This window comes from Salmo trutta, chromosome 34, assembly GCF_901001165.1.
Source record: "Salmo trutta chromosome 34, fSalTru1.1, whole genome shotgun sequence".
Lineage (NCBI taxonomy): Eukaryota > Metazoa > Chordata > Actinopteri > Salmoniformes > Salmonidae > Salmo > Salmo trutta.
Window position 1 is genome coordinate 24102064 of NC_042990.1, and position 25816 is coordinate 24127879.

General features: G+C 45.8%; 1 protein-coding gene across 3 annotated transcripts in view; it reads right to left on the reverse strand.

Annotated features, from left to right (window-relative positions):
* arhgap4b (Rho GTPase activating protein 4b) overlaps window positions 1-25409 on the reverse strand; it is a 31283-nt gene extending 5874 nt beyond the window's left edge. Inside the window, exons 1-14 of one of the 3 annotated variants that reach the window (XM_029732316.1) lie at window positions 25007-25409; window positions 23637-23766; window positions 5887-6058; window positions 5427-5589; window positions 5260-5322; window positions 4894-5067; window positions 4293-4421; window positions 3529-3750; window positions 3215-3316; window positions 2929-3114; window positions 2629-2713; window positions 1616-1643; window positions 1272-1368; window positions 128-266 (exon numbers count right to left, since the gene is read on the reverse strand). In XM_029732316.1, the coding sequence (XP_029588176.1) occupies window positions 128-266; window positions 1272-1368; window positions 1616-1643; window positions 2629-2713; window positions 2929-3114; window positions 3215-3316; window positions 3529-3750; window positions 4293-4421; window positions 4894-5067; window positions 5260-5322; window positions 5427-5589; window positions 5887-6058; window positions 23637-23706 (1630 nt within the window). In that variant the 5' untranslated portion in view covers window positions 23707-23766; window positions 25007-25409. Of the gene's footprint in view, window positions 1-127; window positions 267-400; window positions 429-1271; window positions 1369-1615; window positions 1644-2628; window positions 2714-2928; window positions 3115-3214; window positions 3317-3528; window positions 3751-4292; window positions 4422-4893; window positions 5068-5259; window positions 5323-5426; window positions 5590-5886; window positions 6059-23636; window positions 23771-25006 lie in introns of all 3 variants that reach the window. The other 2 variants (XM_029732317.1, XM_029732315.1) reach the window with 2 other exon arrangements.
* Between the last annotated feature and the right edge of the window lie 407 nt (window positions 25410-25816).

Below are 25816 nucleotides of genomic sequence, written 5' to 3' on the forward strand. Positions count from 1 at the left end.
GTTGTTGACAACTCAGCTTCCATGCACACATACACACTGCATACCCCAAATATAATCTTTGCATGGGCATCTGATGCAACACTCCCCAGTACCTCTCTCAGACAACACCTATGTGTGTGTAGGCTACCTCGCTCAAAAGCGTCCCTGATGTGGTTGACCTCTCTCTGGGACCCTGGAACACGGAATATCCCCTCATGGTGCAGACCGTGAAGATTTATGAAGCGAATGCAGCTTTCAACCACCACAGGAATCTGCTGCCCTGAACTCTGAGAGAGAGAGAGAGAGAGAGAGAGAGAGAGAGAGAGAGAGAGAGAGAGAGAGTCAAACGGAAGTCAGAGCAACATACACCACATACACACACACACACACACACACACACGACAAGTAGAGTAAATAATACCTGTGTCCTAGACATTCTCCTCCTTCTTCTACACTCAGCCAAGCAGAAAGAGAGAGAGAGAGGGAAAGAGAAAGAGAGAGATTGAAGAAAAGATTATAAAAGTGAAAGAAAGCACAAGAGGGGTACAAGGCACACTCACAGGAGTAGGAGAGAGACTACTGTTTAAGATCACTCACAGGAGTAGGAGAGAGACTACTGTTTAAGATCACTCACAGGAGTAGAAGAGACACTACTGTTTAAGATCACTCACAGGAGTAGGAGAGAGACTACTGTTTAAGATCACTCACAGGAGTAGAAGAGACACTACTGTTTAAGATCACTCACAGGAGTAGAAGAGACACTACTGTTTAAGATCACTCACAGGAGTAGAAGAGACACTACTGTTAGATCCTACAGAGTAGAAGAGACACACTCACAGGAGTAGAAGAGACACTACTGTTTAAGATCACTCACAGGAGTAGAAGAGACACTACTGTTTAAGATCACTCACAGGAGTAGGAGAGAGACTACTGTTTAAGATCACTCACAGGAGTAGGAGAGAGACTACTGTTTAAGATCACTCACAGGAGTAGGAGAGAGACTACTGTTTAAGATCACTCACAGGAGTAGGAGAGAGACTACTGTTTAAGATCACTCACAGGAGTAGGAGAGAGACTACTGTTTAAGCACTCAGAAGAGGAGAATTTAGAGAGAGAAAGAAAGTCGATGAGAGAGAACAAAAGTGCCGAAGAGCTTTATGACACATTGTCAGTATTAGTGTTGGAGCGTGGAGATTGATTTCCTGAAGCTTCTGTCCACACACTGCATATCTCTCCTACACATGTTAGTGTTATGACATATTAGTGTGTATGTTTGTTTGTGTGTGTGTTACCTGTATGAAACCCAGCATATCAGAGGTGAAGAGAGTGTGGCTGAACATGGAACAGGGTCTGGACCTCCGCACACGTACTGACCTAGCACACTGCATTCTGGGAGATATACAGCATCACTCACCAGTCATACACTGATACACACACACATCATGCTTTTCAACAGTAAAAGTGTAGTGTTGTTTTTGCTACAGTCTTGGATTTGTTGCTGTGTTGAATATTATACTCTCTCTTTCTCTTTCATCTCTTTTTCTTTCTCTCTTGTCTTTCTTTTTCTCTCTCATTTCTCTCTCTCTCCATGTCTCTCTCCCTTTCTCTCTCTCAGAGAAATAACAGGAATGTTTACCTGGAGGGGTCGCTATCAACGGCCTTAGCTGGAAAACAAACAGATATTTGAAGGTAGAGGGGGGTGAGGGAGGGGGGCGATGGGGGTGGGGGGCGAGAGAGGAAGAATGGGAGAGGGAGAAGGAAGAAGGAGAGCGAGAGGGAGAGAGTTAGGAATAGCATAAGATTAGTTGTGTAGTAGTTGTGTGGTATTATACAGTTCTAGTAAAGTAGTAGTAGTACAGTAGTACAGTAGTAGTGCGGTAGCAGTATAGTAGTAGTATAGTATTAGTACAGTAGTAGCATAGTAGTAGTGCAGTAGTAGTATAGTAGTAGTGCAGTGGTAGTAGTAGAGTAGTGTAGTAGTAGTACAGTAGTAGTGCTGTAGCAGAATAGGCATAGTATAGTAGTAGAATAGTAGTAGTGCAGTGGTAGTATAGTAGTAATATAGTAGTAGCATAGTAGTAGTATAGTAGTAGTATAGTAGTAGTATAGTAGTAGTATAGTAGTAGTGTAGTAGCAATATAGTAGTAGTAAAGTAGTAGAATAATAGTAGTACAGTAGCAGTGCAGTAGTAGTGCAGTAGCGGTATAGTAGTAGTATAGTAGTAGTATATTAGCAGTATAGTATTAATACAGTAGTAGTGTAGTAGTGCAGCAGAAGGATTGTAGTAGAATAGTAATAGTATAGTAGTAGTACAGTAGTAGTATAGTAGTAGTGCAGCAGCAGTATAGTAGTAGTATAGTAGTAGTAGTATAGTAGCAGTATAGTATTAATACAGTAGTATTGCAGCAGTAGTATAGTAGTAGCATAGTATTAGTATAGTCGTGGTATTGTAGTATAGTAGTAGTGTAGTGGTGGTATCGTAGTAGTACAGTAGTAGTGTAGTAGTAGTAGTAGTAGTAGTGGTATAGTATTAGTACAGTAGTAGTGCAGTAGTAGTATAGTATTAGTACAGTCGTAGTATATAGTATTAGTTTGGTAGTAGTATAGTAATAGTGCAGTAGTAGTATAGTATTAGTATAGTAGAAGTACCTTTCTGTATGGCCTCCTGCAGCAGGTCATGTTTAGCCTGTAGTTTGGAGATCAGGGAGCTTCCAATCAGATACTCCTTAACTTTCTGACAAACGACAGAAACAGAGATACACACTTTAACCTTTGCAGCTTTAGCTTGTTTCCACAGCTTTAGCTCAGTTGGCTAACACAGTCTTGTGTTTTTCAGATGTCCCGGGTTTCAAACCTAGTTGGTCACAGAAGCACTATAAGGAGACACAATCCATAATACTATCATTAGACTCCCCTCACACCTTCCCCTGACCAATGGGATGTCCTCACCGTAAAGTAGAACGTCTCTGTTTCCTGCTGATTGGCTCTCCGCTTGGCAAGGGCTAGTTTGGAGGCAGAGGCAGTTCCCATGGGGTCGTGTGATAGGCTGATGGGCAGGTCAGGGGGGGGGTTACTGTCACTGTCACACATACTGTCCAATAGCGCGGAGAGGGTGGCTTTGAGTGTCTTACTGACCTGGAAAGTAGATACATACAATAGATAGAAAATGGATCAATCGATTGATCGATGGATCGATAAATCAATGGATAGATTAAGAATAGAGTGAAGACCTCACCTCCTCTGTTTCCAAGGTTTCGGTGGAGAGGCGGGATTGGAGCTGTTGGAACCTGGTCTCTAACTCATACCTCACCTGGCTCTCCGCACTCACCTCGCCCACCTGGAAAACATTAGGGATGTGTATAGTATAACAGGTGTACTGGTGTGTGAACCAACAGCTCTTCCTGTGGGAGCTCAACATATCATGTTCAGTGTGTCACAGAATATACAGGACACATATTGGCCTCGTCACCAGCCACCTTTGCACTCCATTGTTCTGATAAAATGTGTCACGATCATCATCCACTGATGAACATGAATGTGTGTGTGTACCTGGTCTCCCTCATGGGGATGGTAACTGAAGCGGAAGGGCAGACAGAATGCTGTGTCGTGGTTCTGTAGGAGAGCGTCTCTGTCTCCGCCCTGATCCAGTGATGTCACTTCCTGTTCCAGCTGCTTTAGCCCGGCCTCCTCAGCCTTCAGGACACGCCCCCTGCTGGCCAGGTATGACCTCATCACTCGCTCCAAGGACAGATGGAACCCCAGGTCAGTACACTGAGAGGGAGAGAGAGAGAGAGAGAGAGAGAGAGAGAGAGAGATTAATACTTAGTGTGTCAGTTAAACATTTTATAATATAAGATTGCGTAACAGACACACACAAAGGCACCAGCGTGCACGAAAAAACGCATACACATACGTACACACACACACACACACACACACACACACACACACACACACACACACACACATACACATACACACACATACGTACAAACACAGACACACAGACACACACACACACACACACACACACACTCACACACACACACACACATACGTACAAACACAGACACACAGACACACACACACACACACACACACACACACACACAGACAGAGACAGACACACACACACACACACACACACACACAGACACAGACAGAGACAGACACACACACACACACACACATACACACACACACACATACGTACAAACACAGACACACAGACACACACACACACAGACACACACACACACACACACACACACACACACACACACACACACACACACACACACACAGTGACTCACGTCTATGAGTGTGCTGAGATCCTGTAGATAGTACTTGTTCATAGTTGCGTTGGCAGCTGCCAGATTCAGCAGATAGTCATTGCGAGCCTTAGTGCACTTCAGCTGGGTCTCCTGCACTCTGCCATGTCTCTGTGGAGAGCACACACACAATTTGGTTAAAAGAATAGCTAATGACAACAAAGGTCCCTTGATTCATACTGCCTTTGGTACAGGCTCAGGTCAGGGGTTAGAGGTTAGGGTTTAGGGTCAAGGGGTTTGACACTAGCTGTAGTTGGTTTGATTTGGCACTACAGAAGTAGCTCACGTTATTGTTCCGTTGTGTGTGGTTTTCATGTGGCACAGGATGTCTGACTCAAAACTCTACAAAACTGTCTGTATCCTGTGCCACATGGAAACCACACACATCTCAACGACAACCTTGGCCCCCTCCAGGCCGACTTCATTGCAGACGTTGCATTGCATTAACAAATGGTTATGTGCCATATCATGGACTGTGCAGTCGGGCATCAGATTGTTATATCATACGATGTGGTTAGCTGTTATAGTAAAGACCTATCCAGACATTGTGAGATCTGGCAGTGTAGCCAGACTCGACCCTTACCTTTTCCATCATTTTCTCCATCTTCTTCACAGAGCTCCGTCTCTGGCCTCCTGATTGGGTTATCCCCAGTTCAGCTGACTTGCCCGTCTGTCTCTCCTCCAATCGTGTGGCTTCCTTTAGTTTCCCCTCCGCTGTCAGACTGTCTGTATGGTACTGGTGGTATGTCCTCAGAGCCTACACATAGACACATAGACACACACACACACACACACACACACACACACACACACACACACACACACACACACACACACACACACACACACACACACACACACACACACACACACACACACACACACTAGTAATACCATCTTCATCTTTTTACTATTATCCACATCGTAAGTGACTGAGGTATGTTCGTACCGTCTGCAGTTCAGTGGTGACTTTCAGTAGCTCATCTTGCATCTGAACTCCCACCTCCTTACTCTGATCAGAGACATATCAGTCATCAGACAGTGTAACACACTATCACATTTTCACTTTAAGATTTTGGAGTTGTGTAGATCAGTGAAAAATACATAGAATTTTACCCGTTTTGCCAGGCGGTGTGTGTCCTCTGAGCAGTGTGTGAGTCGCTGTGTGAGTGTGTGTGAGCAGGAGTCACTCAGCGCTGCGTGTTCTCTGCTCTCTGCACGTGTCTGAGTCAACAGAACTGACCAACACTGAGACACCGACTGACCGCTCTGCTCCTTCCTACAGGGAGGGAGGGGGAGGAGGGGGGAGAGGAGAGAAAGACAGAGGGGGAGAGACAGATAGGGAGAGACAGAGGGGGAGAGACAGGGCGAGGACAGAGGGCAAGACTTAAACCAATTTACGTAATATTATCGTTGAGTTCCCTATACTAACATTGCACCAATAATAATGTCTGCCAGTCAGTATAAACAGATCAAGCAATAAAAGCAATTTACACACACACACACACACACACACACACACACACACACACACACACACACACACACACACACACACACACACACACACACACACCTCTTGGTCTTTAGGGTGAACCTCTCTGTAAGTTTGTCGAGGGCACGGGCGTACTCCGCCTCAATGTCACCACGACGACGGAAGAACTCGGACAGGTCAGACAGCTGTTGACCTTTGACCTCCACCTGACCATCCAGAACCTTCATCTGGTCACACAGCTGGGCCCGCAGGTCTACACACACACACATACAGACACACACACGCGCGCGCGCGCGCACACACACACACACACACACACACACACACACACACACACACACACACACACACACACACACACACACACACACACACACACACACACACACACACACACACACACACACACACACACACACACACACAGATACACACATAGACACACGTATGAAGTTCACGACAGAGGCGATCACGAACAGATCTGATCAAAAAACATCATTATTAATGCGCCGTCATTGTAAATAAGAATTTGTTCTTAACTGACTTACATAAAAAAATGTAAATGTACGTTGCACTCGAAAACACTCGCAATCTAACGTCTGCCTCAAACCACTCAGACCACAGCTAAGTGCATTGTTAGATGCTTTTTTGCCATCCCGAGTCATTATATACACAGAAGAGCTCAGCTAAACATAGAATCACATGGTTTATCCATCGCTTTGACCTCTGATAACTTCAGAACAGAGGTGACTACAACTGCAAAGGTACCAATGTCTATTCAATTGATACAAACAAGCTTCATATAAAAATAAGCTTCAAATGAAAACTGAGATGACTGCATTAAAATATAAACAGTAGGCTATAGGCCTATTTCAATCATATTGAAATACAGTGCCTTGCAAAAGTATTCACCCCCTTGGCGTTTTTCCTATTTTGTTGCATTACAACCAGTAATTTAAATTGATTTTTATTTGGATTTCATGTAATGGACATTCACAAAATAGTCCAAATTGGTGAAATGAAAAAAATAACTTGTCTCAAAACATACTAAAAAAATTACAAACGGAAAAGTGGTGTGTTCATATGTATTCACCCCCTTTGCTATGAAGCCCCTAAATAAGATCTGGTGCAACCAATTACCTTCAGCAGTCACATAATTAGTTAAATAAAGTCCACCTTTGTGCAATCTAAGTGTCACATGATCTGTCACATGATCTCAGTATATGTACACCTGTTCTGAATGGACCCAGAGTCTGCAACACCACTAAGCAAGGGGCACCACCAAGCAAGCGACAACATGAAGACCAAGGAGCTCTCCAAACAGGTCAGGGACAAAGTTGTGGAGAAGTACAGATCAGGGTTGGGTTATAAAAAAATATCAGAAACTTTGAACATCCCACAGAGCACCATTAAATATATTATTAAAAAATGTAAAGGATATGGCATCACAACAAACCTACCAAGAGAGGGCCACCCACCAAAACTCACGGACCAGGCAAAGAGGACATTAATCAGAGAGGCAACAAAGAGACCAAATATAACCCTGAAGGAGCTACAAAGCTCCACTGCGGAGTACCTGGAGTATCTGTCCATAGGACCACTTTAAGCCGTACACTCCACAGAGCTGGGCTTTACGGAAGATTGGCCAGAAAAAAAGCCATTGCTTAAAGAAAAAAATAAGCAGAAACGTTTGGTGTTCGCCAAAAGGCATGTGGGAGACTCCCCAAACACATGGAAGAAGGTACTCTGGTCAGATGAGACTGACATTTAGCATTTTCCTTGATGGCCAAAAAGCTATGTCTGGCGCAAACCCAACACCTCTCATTTCCCCGAGAACACCATCCCCACAGTGAAGCATGGTGGTGGCAGCATCATGCTGTGGGGATGTTTTTCATCGGCAGGGACTGGGAAACTGGTCAGAATTGAAGGAATGATGGATGGCGCTAAATACAGGGAAATTCTTGAGGGAAAACTGTTTCAGTCTTCCAGAGATTTGAGACTGGGATGGAGGTTCACCTTCCAGCAGGACAATGACCCTAAGCATACTGCTAAAGCAACACTCGAGTGGTTTAAAGGGAAACATTTAAATGTCTTGGAATGGCCTAGACAAAGCCCAGACCTCAATCCAATTGAGAATCTGTGGTATGACTTAAAGATTGCTGTACACCAGCGGAACCCATCCAACTTGAAGGAGCTGGAGCAGTTTTGCCTTGAAGAATGGCTAGATGTGCCAAGAGACTTGCAGCTGTATTCGCTGCAAAAGGTGGCTCTACAAAGGATTGACTTTGGTGGGGTGAATTGTTATGCACGCTCCAGTTTTCCTTTTTTTTGTCTTATTTCTTGTTTGTTTCACAATAAAAAAATAAAAAAATATTCAAAGTGGTAGACATGTTGTCTAAATTAAATTATTCAAACCCCCAAAAAAATCAATTTTAATTACAGGTTTTAAGGCAACAAAATAAGAAAAAGGCCAAGTGGGTTGAATACTTTTACAAGCCACGTACGTTTCATGTTCAATCAATAAAGTTATATTTTTCTAATTGTTGGTTAGGCTTAATCTGTAATTTGTCTCAATATATTTCATGAAGTGTAGCTTCCATAAAATTGGAACTGATATGACGCTCCAGCAAACTGGATGTCTTCCAACTAGCTTGGAAAGACAGTACTGTGCAATATCGAAGAGCCCTCACTGCTGATCGATCAGCCTACTTTTCCAACCTAATTGAGTAGATCGAAAACAATCTCAAACTTTTTGATACTGTCTCAAAGCTAACTAAAAAGTAGCATTCCCCAAGAGAGGATAGCTTTCACTTCAGCAGTGATGAATTCATTAACTTCTTAGACGAAAAGATCATGATCATTAGAAAGCAAATTACGGGCTCCTCTTTGAATCTGCGTATTTCTCCAAAACTCAGTTGGCCTGAGTCTGCACAGGAGTGCCAGGACCTAAATTCAATGGAGACACTCAAGTTTTTTAATCCTGTATATCTTGACACATTCACAAAAATATTCATGGCCTCTAAAACTTTCCACTGCCTACTGGAACCCATTCCAACTAAACTACTGAAAGGGCTACTTCCTGTGCTTGGCCCTCCTATGTTGAACATAATAAATGGCTCCCTATCCTCCGGATGTGTACCAAACTCACTAAAAGAGCCAGTAATAAAGCCTCTCCTGAAAAAGCCAAACCTTGACCTGGAAAATGTGAAAAATTATCGGCCTATATCGAATCTCCCATTCCTTCAAAAATGTTAGAAAAAGCTGTTGTGCAGCAACTCACTGCCTTCCTGAAGACAAATAATGCATACAAAAAACTTCAGTCTGGTTTTAGACCCCATCATAGTCCTGAGATTGCACTCCTGAAGGTGGTAAATTACCTTTTAATGGCGTCAGACAAAGGCTCTGCATCTGTCCTCATGCTCCTAGACCTTAGTGCCGCCTTTAACACCATCGATCACCACATTTTTTGGAGAGATTGGGAACCATAATTGGTCTACACGGACAAGTTCTTGGCTGGTTTAGATCTTATCAGTCAGAAAGATATCAGTTCGTCTCTGTGGATGGTTTGTCCTCTGACAAATCAATTGTTCACTATATATTCTCTCTCTTGGCCATTCGGAAACACAATGTCAACTTTCACTGCTATGCGGATGACACACAGCTGTACATTTCGATGAAACATGGGGAAGCCCCAAAATTGCCTGCCCTGGAAGACTGTGTTTCAGACATAAGGAAGAAGATGGCGGCAAATGTTTTACTTTTAAATTTGGACCAAGCAGAGATGCTAGTTCTGACTCCCAAGAAACAAAGAGATCTGCTGTTGGATCTGAAAATGTATCTTAATGGTTGTACAGTCGTCTCAAATAAAACTGTGAAGGACCTCGGTGTTACTCTGGACCCTGATCTCTCTTTTGACGAACGTATCAAGAATATTTTTTCCATCTTCGTAACATTGCAAAAATCTTCAACTTTTTGTACAAAAATAATGCAGAAAAGCTAATCCATGCTTTTGCCACTTCTAGGTTAGACTACTACAATGCTCTACTCTCTGGCTACCCGGATAAAGCACTAAATAAACTTCAGTTAGTGCTAAATACGGCTGCTAGAATCCTGACTAGAACCCCAAATTATCATATTCCTGTTAAGGCTAGAGCTGATTTCAAGGTTTTACTGCTAAACTACAAAGTATTACATGGACATTCTCCTACCTACAGTGAGGGAAAAAAGTATTTGATCCCCTGCTGATTTTGTACGTTTGCCCACTGACAAAGAAATGATCAGTCTATAATTTTAATGGTAGGTTTATTTGAACAGTGAGAGACAGAATAACAACAAGAAAATCCTGAAAAACGCATGTCAAAGATTTTATAAATTGATTTGCATTTTAATGAGGGAAATAAGTATTTGACCCCTCTGCAAAACATGACTTAGTACTTGGTGGCAAAACCCTTGTTGGCAATCACAGAGGTCAGACGTTTCTTGTTGTTGGCCACCAGGTTTGCACACATCTCAGGAGGGATTTTGTCCCACTCCTCTTTGCAGATCTTCTCCAAGTCATTACGGTTTCGAGGCTGACGTTTGGCAACTCGAACCTTCAGCTCCCTCCACAGATTTTCTATGCGATTAAGGTCTGGAGACTGGCTAGGCCACTCCAGGACCTTAATGTGCTTCTTCTTGAGCCACTCCTTTGTTGCCTTGGCCATGTGTTTTGGGTCATTGTCATGCTGGAATACCCATCCACGACCCATTTTCAATGCCCTGGCTGAAGGAAGGAGGTTCTCACCCTAGATTTGACGGTACATGGCCCCGTCCATCCTCCCTTTGATGCGGTGAAGTTGTCCTGTCCCCTTAGCAGAAAAACACCCCCAAAGCATAATGTTTCAACCTCCATGTTTGACGGTGGGGATGGTGTTCTTGGGGTCATAGGCAGCATTCCTCCTCCTCCAAACACGGCGAGTTGAGTTGATGCCAAAGAGCTCCATTTTGGTCTCATCTGACCACAACACTTTCACCCAGTTGTCCTCTGAATCATTCAGATGTTCATTGGCAAACTTCAGACGGGCAGGTATATATGCTTTCAGCAGGGGGACCTTGCGGGCGTTGCAGGATTTCAGTCCTTCACGGCGTAGTGTGTTACCAATTGTTTTCTTGGTGACTATGGTCCCAGCTGCCTTGAGATCATTGACAAGATCCTCCCGTGTAGTTCTGGCTGATTCCTCACTGTTCTCATGATCATTGCAACTCCACGAGGTGAGATCTTGCATGGAGCCCCAGGCCGAGGGAGATTGACAGATCTTTTGTGTTTCTTCCATTTGCGAATAATCGCACCAACTGTTGTCACCTTCACACCAAGCTGCTTGGCGATGGTCTTGTAGCCCATTCCAGCCTTGTGTAGGTCTACAATCTTATCCCTGACATCCTTGGAGAGCTCTTGGGTCTTGGCCATGGTGGAGAGTTTGTAATCTGATTGATTGATTGCTTCTGTGGACAGGTGTCTTTTTTACAGGTAACAAGCTGCGGTTAGGAGCACTCCCTTTAAGAGTGTGCTCCTAATCTCAGCTCGTTACCTGTATAAAAGACACCTGGGACCTAGAAATCTTTCTGATTGAGAGGGGGTCAAATACTTATTTCCCTCATCAAAATGCAAATCAATTTATAACATTTTTGACATGCGTTTTTCAGGATTTTTTTGTTTTTATTCTGTCTCTCACTGTTCAAATAAACCTACCATTAAAATTATAGACCGATCATTTCTTTGTCAGTGGGCAAACGTACAAAATCAGCAGGGGATCAAATACTTTTTTCCCTCACTATATCTCTCAGATTTGGTCCTGACGTACATACCTACACCTACGCTACGTTCACAAGACGCAGGCCTCCTTATTATTCCTAGCAGGGCTTTCTCCTATAGAGCTCCATTTTTATGGAATGGTCTGCCTATCCATGTGAGAGACACAGACTTGGTCTCGAACTTTGTCTTTATTGAATACTCATCTCTTCAGTAGGTCCTATGATTGAGTGTAGTCTGGCCCAGGGGTGCGAAGGTGAACGGCAAGGCACTGGAGTGACGAACCGCCCTTGCTGTCTCTGCCTGGCCGGCTCCCCTCTCTCCACTGGGATTCTCTGCCTCTGACCCCATTACGGGGGTTGAGTAACTGGCTTACTAGTGCTCTTCCATGCTGTCCCTAGGAAGGGTGCGTCATGTCGTGCCAGGCATTTTTTACTATACACGACTTGAGTGGGTTCAGTCACTGACGTGATTTTCCCAGTCCAATTTTGCGCCCACTCGAGCTTGTGCAGTGGAGGAGATCTTTGTGGGCTATACTCAGCCTTGTCTCAGGGTAGTAAGCTGGTGGTCTGTTGATATCCCTCTAGTGGTGCGGGGGCTGTGCTTTGGAAAGTAGGTGGGGTTATATCCTGCCTGCTTGGCCCTGTCCGGGGGTATAGGTCGGACAGGGCCACAGTGTCCCCCGACACCCCCTGTCTCAGCCTCCAATTTCTATCCTGCAATAGTCTATGTGTCGGGGGGCTAGGGTCAATCTGTCCAATCCAGTGAAATTCTCCTGTCTTATCTGGTGTTCTGTGTTAACTTAAGTATGCTCCCTCTAATTGTCCCATCTCTCTCTCTCGGAGGAGGACCTAAGGCCTTGGACCATGCCTTAGGACTACCTGGCCTAATGACTCCTGGTTGTCCCCAGTCCACCTGGTTGTGCTGCTGATCCAGTTTCTGCTGTTTTGCTTGTGGCTATGGAAGCCTGACCTGTTCACCAGATGTGCTACCTTGTCCAGGACCTGCTGTTTTCAACCCTCTCTCTCTTGTTCTCCATCTTTCTCTCTCTCTCTCTCTCTCTCTCTCTGTACCTCACCTGCTCTCTTGACCTCTGAATGCTCGGCTATGAAAAGCCAACTGACATTTACTCCTGAGGTGCTGACCTGTTTCACCCTCTACAGCCACTGTGATTATTATTTCACTCTGCTGGTCATCTATGAATGTTTGAACATCTTGAAGAATGATCTAGCCTATATTGCCATGTAGTCTTATAATCTCCACCTGGCACAGCCAGAGGAGGACTGGCCATGCCTCATAGCCTGGTTCCTCTCTAGGTTTCTTCCTAGGAAACTGCCTTTCTAGGGAGTTTTTCCTAGTCACCATGCTTCTACATCTGCATTGTTTGCTGTTTGGGGTTTTAGGCTGGGTTTCTGTATAAGCACTTTGTGTCACGTCTACTCCTGCTCCTCCCCTCTGGCATGCGATGTCACCGGAATAATAACCTCCGGTCCTGGGAATCATCATTGCGTACACCTGGCACTCATCGTTATGATTCACACCTGGACCTCATTACCGCCCCTTCATATGTCCCTTCCTTTTGTTCATTCCTCAGTTGGTATTGCACCTGTGTTCATGTTACTGCACTTCTGTTACGTTGTCCATGTTTGTTGATTTCATTAAACGTTTTACCTGCTTCTTGACTCACGGCATCATCATTACAGAATACCAACTCAACAATGGAAGCAGCTTTAAATGTATCTTTGATCATCCCTGGAGGGCAGAGAGGGAGATGAGCGTCTACTTCAATTACGGCAGGGGGATCAGATGGCTGTGGAGTATGCGCTCACCTTCCTGACAGTAGCAGCATCCAGTGGATGGAATGAACCGGCACTCATTCTCACCCTGACTGTGGAGTCCAATCATCAGGAGAATATCCCATTCAGCACCAGTTCACAAGATCATCCTCGGCCTCCCTTGGCTTCAATGCCATAACCCCATTTCATGGTTGAGGATGTGAATCTCAGACTGGTCACCTGAATGCCGCAGTACCTGCTTCCCTGTACCCTGTGGTTCCACGTCGGTTGAGTCCTTTGGTTGCCTTCAGCCCAACATCCCGGAGGTATACCAAGATCTGAGGGAGGTATTCTCCAAGACCAGGGCCACCTGTCTTCCTCCTCATCGCCCCTGGGACTGTGCCATCGACCTGCTTGCTGACCCTCTGTCTGTGGCTGAGACCCAGGCCATGGAGGATTACATTCAGGAGGCGCTCCAACAGGGGTTCATCTGCACGTCCACTTCTCCTGCATCGGCTGGTTTCTTCTTCGTGGCCAAGAAGAATGGAGTATTATGCCCTTACATTGATTACAGAGGACTCAATGAAGTTACCAAGAAGTATCGGTACCCCACTCCCATTGGTGCCAACGAGCAGCTCCGTGGGGCCTGGTTCTTAACCAAACCGGACCTGCGGAGTGCCTACAATCTCATCCGCATCCAGGAAGGGGATGAGTGGAAGACGGCGTTCAACACAATGTCTGGTCACTACGAGTGCTTGGTGATGCCCTTTGGCTTAGCCAAGGCTCTGTCAGTGTTCCAGGCATTCGTCAATGAGGTGTTCAGGGACATGCTCAGACACCAAGTGATTGTATACATTGAGGACATCTTGATCTGCTCAGTTAATCTGGAGGATCACATCACACACATTCGAGCAGTCTTGGAACGCCTCCTGGCCCATCACTTGTTCATCAAGGTTGAGAAGTGTCAATTCCATCAGAGGGTGGTCTCCTTCTTGGGTTACCAAATCAGCTCGCAGGGAGTGAAGATGGATGACAAGAAGGTAGATGCAGTCAGGTCAGGGCCAGTCCCAACCATTAAAGGGTTACAATGTTTTTGGGGGTTTGCCAACTTCTACCGTCGTTTCATCAGGAATTTCAGCTCTGTTGCCGCTCATCTCACCTCTCTTTCGAGGCTCCCATAGGTTGGTGTGGGGTCCAGCAGCCGACAAGGCCTTCCATCTTCTCAAGGGATGTTTCACCTCAGCCCCAGTGCTGAAACATCCAGATCCCACGATATCCTTTGTGGTGGAGGTGGACGGTTTCGAGGTAGGTGCGGGGCAGTTTTGTCTCAATGACAGGGGAACCCACAGAAGCTGTACCCATGTGCATTTTATTCTAAGAAACTGTCCCTTGCAGAGAGGAACTACGACGTTGGCGATCGGGAGCTACTGGTGGTGAAGTTGGCATTAGAGGAGTGGAGACACTGGTTGGAGGGCGCCAAGGAACCATTCGTCCTCCTCACTGACCACAGGAACCTGGAGTACATATGGACAGCGAGGAGGCTGAATCCGCACCAATGAAGGTGGGCCCTTTTCTTCAGAAGGTTTAACTTCACGCTAACCTATAGCCCAGGCTCAAAGAACACCAAGGCTGATGCCTTGTCCCGCCTCTATGATTTGGAAGAGGGCCCTGTCCTGAGTGAGCCTATAATCCCATCCTCCCGAGTCATAGCTCCTGTGGTCTGGAACATAGATGTGGAAATCTACCAGGCTCTGGAGAGGGAGCCCGCACCCCTGAACTGTCCTCCCGAGCGCACCTACGTTCCCACAGGGATAAGGGATTGGCTGCTGACCTGGGCACACATAGCTGTCGTTGCTGGACATCCAGGTATTTCTCGCACCATCCACTCCATTGCTGAGAAGTACTGGTGGCCCACCTTTGCTCAGGATGTCACTCGTTATGTAAACTCCTGTTCCGTATGTGCCCAAACCAAGTCTCCCCTGAATGCTCCAGCAGGGAAGCTCCTACCGATCTCTCCTCCTCTGGATAGATTTTCGAAGTCATGTCGTTTAAATTCCTCTTCCTGGTCTCCCCACTGCTCTCCAGGTCATGGAGGCACTCTTCCAGCAGATCTTCTCGCATTTGTATTTATTGTGGATCCCCCATTAGCTGCTGCCAAAGCAGCAGCTTCTCTTCCTGGGCTCCAGCAAAATTAAGGCAGTTTATACAATTTTAAAACATTACAATACATTTCACAACACACTGTGTGCCCTCAGGCCCCTACTCCACCACTACCACATATCTACAGTACTCTGTGTGTGTGCCAATGTTTGTGTTGCTACCCAGACCTCTTGTCTCTGGGTATGCATGGGTGTCCGAGCTGTGTGCCAGTAGTTTAGACAGACAGCTCGGTGCATTCAACATGTCAATACCTCTCATAAATAAAAGTAGTGATGAAGTCAATCTCTCCTCCACTTTCAGCCTGGAGAGATTGACATGCATATTATCATTAGCTTTCTGTGTACATGCAAGGGCCAGCCATGCTGCCCTGTTCTGAGCCAATTGCAATTGTCCTTTTTTGTGGCACCTGACCACACAACTGAACAGTATTCAAGGTGCGACAAAACTAGGGCCTGTAGGAACTGCCTTGTTGATAGTGTTGTTAAGAAGCATCGCTTTATTATAGACAGACTTCTCCCCATCTCAGCTACTACTGCATCCATATGTTTTGACCATGACAGTTTACAATCTAGTGTTACTCCAAGTAGTTTAGTCATCTTAACTTGATCAATTTCCACATTATTTAGTTGAGGTTTCGGGTTTAGTGAGTGTTTTGTTCCAAATACAATGCTTTTAGTTTTAGCCCTAAATATTTCTAACTTATTCCTTGCCACCCACTCTGAAACTAACTGCAGCTCTTTGTTGAGTGTTGCAGTCATTTCAGTCACTGTAGTAGCTGACGTGTATAGTGTTGAGTCATCCCCATACATAGAATCTCTGGCTTTACTCAGTCATTGTCATTAGTAAAAATTGAAAAAAGCAAGGGGCCTAAACAGCTACTCTGGGGAATTCCTGATTCTAACTGGATTATATTTGATAGGCTTCCATTAAAGAACACCCTCTGTGTTATGTTAGACAAGTAACTCTTTATCCACATTATAGCAGGGGGTGTAAAGCCATAACAAAAGTTTTTCCAGCAGCAGACTATGATCAATAATGTCAAAAGCTGCACTGAAGTCTAACGAGACAGCCCCCACAATAATTTTATCATCAATTTCTCTCAGCCAATCATCAGTCATTTGCGTAAGTGCTGTGCTTGTTGAGTGTCCTTTCCTATAAGCATGCTGAAAATCTGTCAATTTGTTTACTGTGAAATAGCATTGTATCTGGTCAAACACAATTTTTTCCAGAAGTTCACTAAGGGTTGGTAACAGGCTGATTAGTCGGCTATTTGAGCCAGTAAACGGGACTTTACTATTCTTAGGAAGCGGAATGCCTTTTGCTTCCCTCCAGGCCTGAGGACACACGCTCTCTAGTAGGCTTAAATTGAAGATGTGGCAAATAGGAGTGGCAATATCGTCTGCTATTATTCTCAGTAAATTGTCAGATGTTGATAGACAACAATTTTTTCACCTCTTCCACACTGACTTTACGGAGTTCAAAAGTACAATTCAGTCCAACTGGCAGGTGGAGAGGATGAACCAGGAGCGTTATGGCCTTCCGGAGGACATCGTCTCCGACCGTGGCCCCCAATTCACGTCACGAGTATGGAGGGCCTTCATGGAGAAGCTCGGGTCATGGTCAGCCTCCTGGTTGGCGTCGTTCTGCAGCAAGAGCCGCACGTCAGGGTGGGGGGGGTACTGTCACATCTGCTCCTCCCCTCCTCCCCTCCGACGTCACTGGAATACTAACCACCGGTCCTGGGAATCATCATTACGTGCCTCTGGCACTCACCATTATGATGCACACCTGGACCTCATTACCTCCCCTTTATAGGTCCCTTCCTTTTGTTCGTTGCTCAGTTGGTCTTGCACCTGTGTTCATGTTACCGCGCTTCTGTTACGCTGTCTTGTTTCATGTTTGTTGTCTTCATTAAACGTTTTACCTGCTTCTTGACTCACGGCGTCATCATTACACTTTGACATCTGCTGATTTAAAAAGGGTTTCATAAATACATTTGATAGCCTAACGTGCCAAATCTGATTTAGTGTATTTTCATTGGGTAAGCATTACAATAAGCTGCCTCAATATTTGCAGCCGTAGGTGGTAATATCTATCTAGGAGTTGTGGAATAATTCTAATGTTATGGAAAGATTTGAATAGAGAAAGCTGATCTGAGAGCAGTGCTCCTTTTCTTTCCATCCTTTAGTTCTCTGTGTGGTGTTTTGGGAAACGCATGTTACATCTTCTGCTGTTGTAGGAAAGATGGATTGTTAAAACACTTGTTAAAACACCCATCACTATTGGGAAACCGGCCCTGGTACCTTTATACACATGGTTTGGGAATGCCCTTAGGTGTCTATATTCTGGGATGAAGTAGCATCAAACTTGTCCACTGTGTTAAATATTCCTGCATCTCCTTTTATTTTAATTTTTAAATGTTTTTCTGTACTTCATTTATCTTTGTCAGATGCACATTCTTCCATTCTGACCAATTGGAATCTATGCTTCAAGATTGTTTTGATCACGCGGACATGGAAATGTTCCGGGTTGCCTCTGAGAATAGTATCAATGTACACTGAGTAAACAAACCATTAAGAGCACCTGCTCTTTCCATGACATAGACTGACCAGGTGAATCCAGGTGAAAGCTATGATCCCTTATTGATGTCACATGTTAAATCCATTTCAATCAGTGTAGATGAAGAGACGGGTTAAAGAAGGAGTTTAAAGCCTTGAGACAATTAAGACATGGATTGTGTACGTGTGCCATTGAGGGTGAATGGGCAAGACATGGTATGGTAGCAGGTGCTAGGTGTCAAGAACTGCAAGGCTGCTGGGTTTTTCACACAACAGTTTCCTGTGTGTATCAAGAATGGTCCACCACCCAAAGGACATCCAGTCAACTTGACACAACTGTGGGAAGCATTGGAGTCAACATGGGCCAGCATCCCTTTGTAACGCTTTTGACACCTTGTAGAGTCCACGCCCCGAAGAATTGAGGGCAAAAGGGAAGGGGGGGTGCAACTCAATATTAGGAAGATGTTCCTAATGTTTTGTATACTCAGTGTATACACTGACTGTGACTGGGTCAATCAGGAAGTGCATAGAACACCACGTTTAACACAAGGTGACTGGGAAAAATGGACTTGCACAAGCAGACCAGCTACGACCTCTGTAAGGCAATCAAAGAGGCAAAACGACAGTACAGGGACAAAGTGGAGTTGCAATTCAACGGTTCAGACATGAGACGTATGTGGCAGGGACTCCAGACAAACACGGATTATAAAGGGAAAGCCAGCCACATCGCGGACACCAACGCCTCGCTCCTGGACGAGCTAAACACCTTCTTCGCCCGCTTCGAGGAAAACAACATCGAGCCACCGACACGGGCCTCAGGCGGTCATGAGGACTGTATGCTCTCTTTCTCCATGATCGACGTGAGTAAGTCATTTAAGCGTATTAACCCTCGCAAGGCTGCCGGCTCAGATGGCATCCCAAGCTGCGTACTCAGAGCATGTGCAGATGTCTGGAGTGTTTACGGACATATTGAATCACTCCATATTCCAGGCAATTGTCCCCACATGCTTCAAGATGTCCACTATTGTTCCTGTACCCAAGAAGGCGGAGGTATCTGAACTAAATGACTATCACCCTGTAGCACTCTCTTCTGTAATCTTGAAGTGCTTTGAGAGGCTAGTTAGTGACCGTATCAACTCCACCTTACTTGACACCCTAGACCAACTGCAATTCACTTATCGCCCCAACAGATCCACGGATGACTCAATCGCCATTGCACTGCACACTTCCCTATCCCACCTGGACAAGAGAAATGCCTATAAGAATGCTGTTCATCGACTACAGCTCAGCCTTCAACACCATAGTGCCCTCCAAGCTCATCACTAAGCTCAGCTCCCTGGGCCTGAACCCCTCCCTGTGCAACTGGGTCTTGGGCTGACCCCAAGTGGTGAAGGTAGGCAACAACACCTCCACCACGCTGATCCTCAACAAGGGTGACCCACAGGGGTGCATGCTCAGCCCCCTCCTGTACTCCCTGTTCACCCATGACTGCGTGGCCACGCACATCTCCAACTCAATCATCAAGTTTGCTGATGACACAACAGTGGTAGGCCTGATTACCAAAAACGATGAGATAGTCTACAGGGAGGAAGTGAGAGCTCTGCAGGAGAAGTGCCAAGAAAATAACTTCTCCCTCAACATGAACAAAACAAAGGAGCTGATCGTGGACTACAGGAGACAGCAGAAAGAGCACACCCCCATCCATATTGACGGGCCGCAGTGGAGAGGGTAAAAAGATTCAAGTTCCTTGGCATGCAGCAGGCTGAAGAAATGTGCCTTGGTCCCTAAGACCCTCACGAACATCTATAGATGCACCATTGAGAGAATCATGTCGGCTGTATGAACGCTTGGTACCGCAATTGCACTGCCTGCAACTGTAGAGCTCTCCAGAGTGTGCGGTCAACCCAACGTGTCACCGGGGGCACACTGCCTGCCCTCCAGGACATCTATAGCACCCAGTGTCACAGGAAGGCCAAGAAGATGATCAACGACCTCAACCACCCGAGCCATAGCTTGTTCACGCCGCTACCATCTAGAAGGCGGAGACAGTACAGGTGCATCAAAGCTGGGACAGAGAGACTGAAAAACAGCTTCTATCTCCAAGCCATCAGACTGTTAAATAGTCACCACTAGACAGCCTCCACCCAGTACCCTGCCCTGAACCTTAGTCACTGTTCTAGCTGACCTCCACCCAGTACCCTGTCCTGAACCTTAGTCACTGTTCTAGCTGACCTCCACCCAGTACCCTGCCCTGAACCTTAGTCACTGTTCTAGCTGACCTCCACCCAGTACCCTGTCCTGAACCTTAGTCACTGTTCTAGCTGACCTCCACCCAGTACCCTGCCCTGAACCTTAGCCACTGTTCTAGCTGACCTCCACCCAGTACCGTCCTGAACCTTAGTCACTGTTCTAGCTGGCTACCACCCAGTACCCTGCCCTGAACAATAGTCACTGTTCGAGCTGGCTACCACCCAGTACCCTGCCCTGAACCTTAGTCACTGTTCTAGCTGACCTCCACCCAGTACCCTGCACTGAACCTTAGTCACTGTTCTAGCTGGCTACCACCCAGTACCTTGCCCTGAACCTTAGTCACTGTTCTAGCTGACCTCCACCCAGTACCGTCCTGAACCTTAGTCACTGTTCTAGCTGACCTCCACCCAGTACCCTGAACCTTAGTCACTGTTCTAGCTGGCTACCACCCAGTACCCTGCCCTGAACCTTAGTCACTGTTCTAGCTGGCCTCCACCCAGTACCCTGCCCTGAACCTTAGTCACTGTTCTAGCTGACCTCCACCCAGTACCCTGCCCTGAACCTTAGTGACTGTTCTAGTTGACCTCCACCCAGTACCCTGTCCTGAACCTTAGTCACTGTTCTAGCTGACCTCCACCCAGTACCCTGTCCTGAACCTTAGTCACTGTTCTAGCTGGCTACCACCCAGTACCCTGTCCTGAACCTCAGTCACTGTTCTAGCTGACCTCCACCCAGTACCCTGCCCTGAACCTTAGTCACTGTTCTAGCTGACCTCCACCCAGTCCCCTGCCCTGAACCTTAGTCACTGTTCTAGCTGGCCTCCACCCAGTACCCTGCCCTGAACCTTAGTCACTGTTCTAGCTGACCTCCACCCAGTACCCTGCCCTGAACCTTAGTCACTGTTCTAGCTGGCCTCCACCCAGTATCCTGCCCTGAACCTTAGTCACTGTTCTAGTTGACCTCCACCCAGTACCCTGTCCTGAACCTTAGTCACTGTTCTAGCTGGCCTCCACCCAGTACCCTGCCCTGAACCTTAGTCACTGTTCTAGCTGGCTACCACCCAGTACCCTGCCCTGAACCTTAGTCACTGTTCTAGTTGACCTCCACCCAGTACCCTGTCCTGAACCTTAGTCACTGTTCTAGCTGACCTCCACCCAGTACCCTGCCCTGAACCTTAGTCACTGTTCTAGCTGACCTCCACCCAGTACCCTGCCCTGAACCTTAGTCACTGTTCTAGCTGACCTCCACCCAGTACCCTGCCCTGAACCTTAGTCACTGTTCTAGCTGACCTCCACCCAGTACCCTGCCCTGAACCTTAGTCACTGTTCTAGCTGACCTCCACCCAGTACCCTGCCCTGAACCTTAGTCACTGTTCTAGCTGACCTCCACCCAGTACCCTGCCCTGAACCTTAGTCACTGTTCTAGCCGGCTTCCATCTGGTACTCTACCCTGCTGCACCTAAGAGACTGCTGCCCTATGTACATAGAGTCATTGAACACTGGTCACTTTAATAATGTTTACATATTGTTTCACCCACTTTATATGTATATACTGTATTCTAGTCATGGCTCAGCATATATAACTTATTTTTTTGTATTTTTCTGGATTATGTGTGTAATTCTTTTTTATTGCTAGGTATTACGGCACTGTTCGCTGAACCTGTGAAAACATCTGCTAATCTGTGTACATGACGAATAAACTTTGATTTGATTTCTTGCTGGCCTAACGGCTGCCAAGAAAATGATTGTAGTACGATGGAAGCCTCAACACTCACTCTTTATCCATCAATGTATACTCACTTTTTTGGTGTACAAAACATTAGGAAGATAAAGGAGAGGTGACAGGTTAAAGAAGGATTTTTAAGCCTTGCGACAATCGAGACATGCATTGTGTATGTGTACCATTTAGGGTGAATGTGCAAGACAAAAGATTGAAGTGCCTTTGAACGGGGTATGGTAGTAGGTGTCAGGCACACCGGTTTGAATGTGTCAAGAACTGCAACTCTCTTGGGTCTTTCTATAAAGAATGGTCCACTACCTAAAGGACACCCAGCCAACGGCAGGCCAAGGGTAAAAAAATGGTAATTGATGAAAAAGGACAAAGGAGGCAGACACGAATTGTGCAGAGCAACAGACGGGCTACGTTTAGTCAACTGACAGTCCATTACAACATTGTTGCCCAAAGACCCGTAAAAGAATGCACAACTTGTTGTATCTTGAGACGAATGGGGTATGGCAGCCGCCGACCTTACAGAGTTCCACTTATTTCAGCAGAAAACAAGAAACTGCAGAAACTGCAGTTGCCTGGTCTGATGAATCCTGGTTCCTGCTGTTTCACACTGATGGTGAGGACCACGATATGGAGAAAACCACATGAGTACATGCATCCATCATGCCATGTGTCAACATTGCAGGCTGGTGATGGTGGTGTGATGGTGTGGGGTGTGTTTTCATGGCACACATTGGGCCCCTTGATAAAAGTGGAGCAGCGTTTGAATGCCACAGGATAGCTGAACATCATTGCCGATCAGATTCATCCCTTCATCGCAGCAGTGTATCCATCTGCAAATAGATTTTTTCAGCAGGATAAAGCCCCATGCCACAAGGCTAGGATTGTCCAGGAAAGGTTCCACAAACATGACAGTGAATTCAGCTTAGTGCAGTGGCCTGCCCAGTCACCAGATCTCAATCCAATTGAGCATCTGAGGGATGAGATGGAACAAGCTATTTTCGGAGTAGAGATCCACTACCAGCCAACTCGACACATCTGTGGGAAGCATTGGAGTCAACATGGGCCAGCATCACTGTGGAATGCTTTTGACACCTTGTAGAGTCCATGCCCCAACAAATTGAGGCTGTTCTGAGGGCAAAAGGGGGTGCAATGCAATATTAGGAAGGGGTTCCTAATATTTTGTACAGTCGGTTTCTTGGTGCGTTCATGGAGCTAAAGAAGATACTTTGAATGTGCTGCTTTGAGTTTTTCTTTTTTCTTTTTCTGGTCAATGTGTGTTGATTTAATTTGATCCCTAAAGTCCTCGGGTGGGCTGGGATGGGGATGGGGGAGTGGAGTTGGAACCTAATTGTGTATGTATGTATTCATGTTTGCTGACAGTTATTACTAAATAAAAAACATTTGATCACAAAAGAAGTTCACACAGTACATGCATGAACACACACACGAACACACATGTACACATGTATGAACTCACATGAACATTCACACGACAACACAAGTTAGACAGTACATGCAGTATACTGTATGTATGAATACACACACACACAGAAAAGTATGTGTTCTCACCTTTGATCTGGGAGTCATACTCGTATAGACTCCCTCTCTGCATCCTCAGCTTTCCATGTGATGTCATCATGTCTGCCTAGCCCCTGACCTCTAACCCTGTCAATAGATCCTCCAGGTCTCCAATATGAATCTGTCTAAGCAGATGAACATGAGAGAGGAGAGAGAGAGAGAAAGAGAGAGAGAGAGAGAGAGAGACAGAGAGAGAGACAGAGAGAGAGACAGAGAGAGAGATGAATAGAGTGGAAGAAGAGAAAGAGCGATACAGAGAGAAAGAAAGAAAGAAAAAGAGAGAAAGACAGAGAGAGGAAGCGAGAGAGAGATAAGGAGACTTTATTTTATTTGATTAGGATCTCCTTTAGTCCTCATTTGGACTAATCGTCCAAGAGTCCTTAACCTGATATGGATAGGGGGCAGTATTTTCACGGCCGGATGAAAAAACGTACCCGATTTAAACTGGTTACTACTCTTGCCCAGAAACATTCAAATACAATTTATAATACAATCACATTTTCACATATAACACACTGTTACAAACAACAGACATAACACACTGCCATATTGACCAGATAAATACTCTGGCAGTCTGAAAAGGTAGATTGGTTCCTTCATCTACCATAGTCCTGCGCATCCGCATCGGGAGACGATGAGTAATCTGAATAATGAAGGTTATGAAGTGCTGTAGGGTTAGGGTTCACACACAAACACAAACACACGCACACACACACCCTGCCACATCCTGTGCTGCTAACAGACAGCTTCACCTTGCCTTTTAGAACCTCTTCCATGGTTAGCTGGAACATTAGTGGATAGGCTATAGATACTATATATGATATGAAGAGTCTCAGATACGTCTGCTCCAATAGAAATCCCTGATCACGCTATTAAGTAGTGTGACACACACACATATTATGAAGCAGTGTCATGGCGGTGTTGGCTAGCTGAGCTCATGCGCAGAAACATTTGATCATGTCAAATTGCCCAACTGTGCATGTGCACACACAATATATGAAACGAATGAACACACACACACACCATAACACATTCATCGGCACGATTTATATCCACATACACACCATTAAAATATATAGACAAACACACACACACAGACACAAGGACACACTGAAAATTCTGCACTAACATTACATCATTAATAATCTAACCGTCATATTCCATCCATCATACACCAGCAAACGCAGGGTCAATGCAGTCACACACACACACACACACACACACACACACACACACACACACGCATGCACACGCATGCACACAAACAGCATAATACATTAATTGTACATACATACGCACACACAAACTCATACACACGCCTCTGTCACAGCTATAAATAACGCAACCCATGACAGCCGTACCTCACTGTGCAGTCCGTTGTTCTCTCGCTTCTTCTTCCTGTCCTCTCTTCTCCTCCTCCCTCTCTCCTCTATCGCAGAGACCAGTGTGCGGATCAGACAGATTTGTCTCAGCTCAGTTCTCTCCTTTTCCTCCTCCCTCCTCCGTTTTCAAGCACATCCTCAAAACAGCCCTCCCTCAATCTCTTTTTTCTCCCTCCCTCTATCAAACACAGCTCTCTTATATTTCCCTCTTTTTCTCCCTCTCTTTTACACACACAGCCCTCTTCTCTGTCCCCGTCTCATTTTCATCCTCTCTGTCACATACATACTTAGCCCTCCTCCCTGTCTCCCTATCTCTCCCTCTCTCTCTCACACACACAGCCCCCCCACTTTCACACACACACACACAGAGAACTCTCTCTCTCAGTGAATGTCATAACCTAAGCCACACCCCCATCCTCTCCTCTTTCCTCCTCGAGGCCTACTAGAAATACCAGATAGTGTCTTCCCCTCTCAGCCTCTCTCTCTCCCTCTCCATCTCCCTTTCCCTCACACCCTCCCTTCCTGTCTATATCGCCCTCCCTCACCCTCCATCTCTCCCTCCCATTCTCTCGAACTCTCCCTCCATCTCCCTTTCTCATTCTCAGCCATTAAATGTTTTTCTGACGACCTTGTATTGTTTAGCTTAATACAATCACCACCGAACAGCCCCCTGTCTCTCAACACACATGCATGCACGCGCACACACACACACATTCACTCACATGCATTTAAACACACAGATACACACAGTGTTGCTCACTGTCTACTCTGCATCCTTCATCTCTGCTC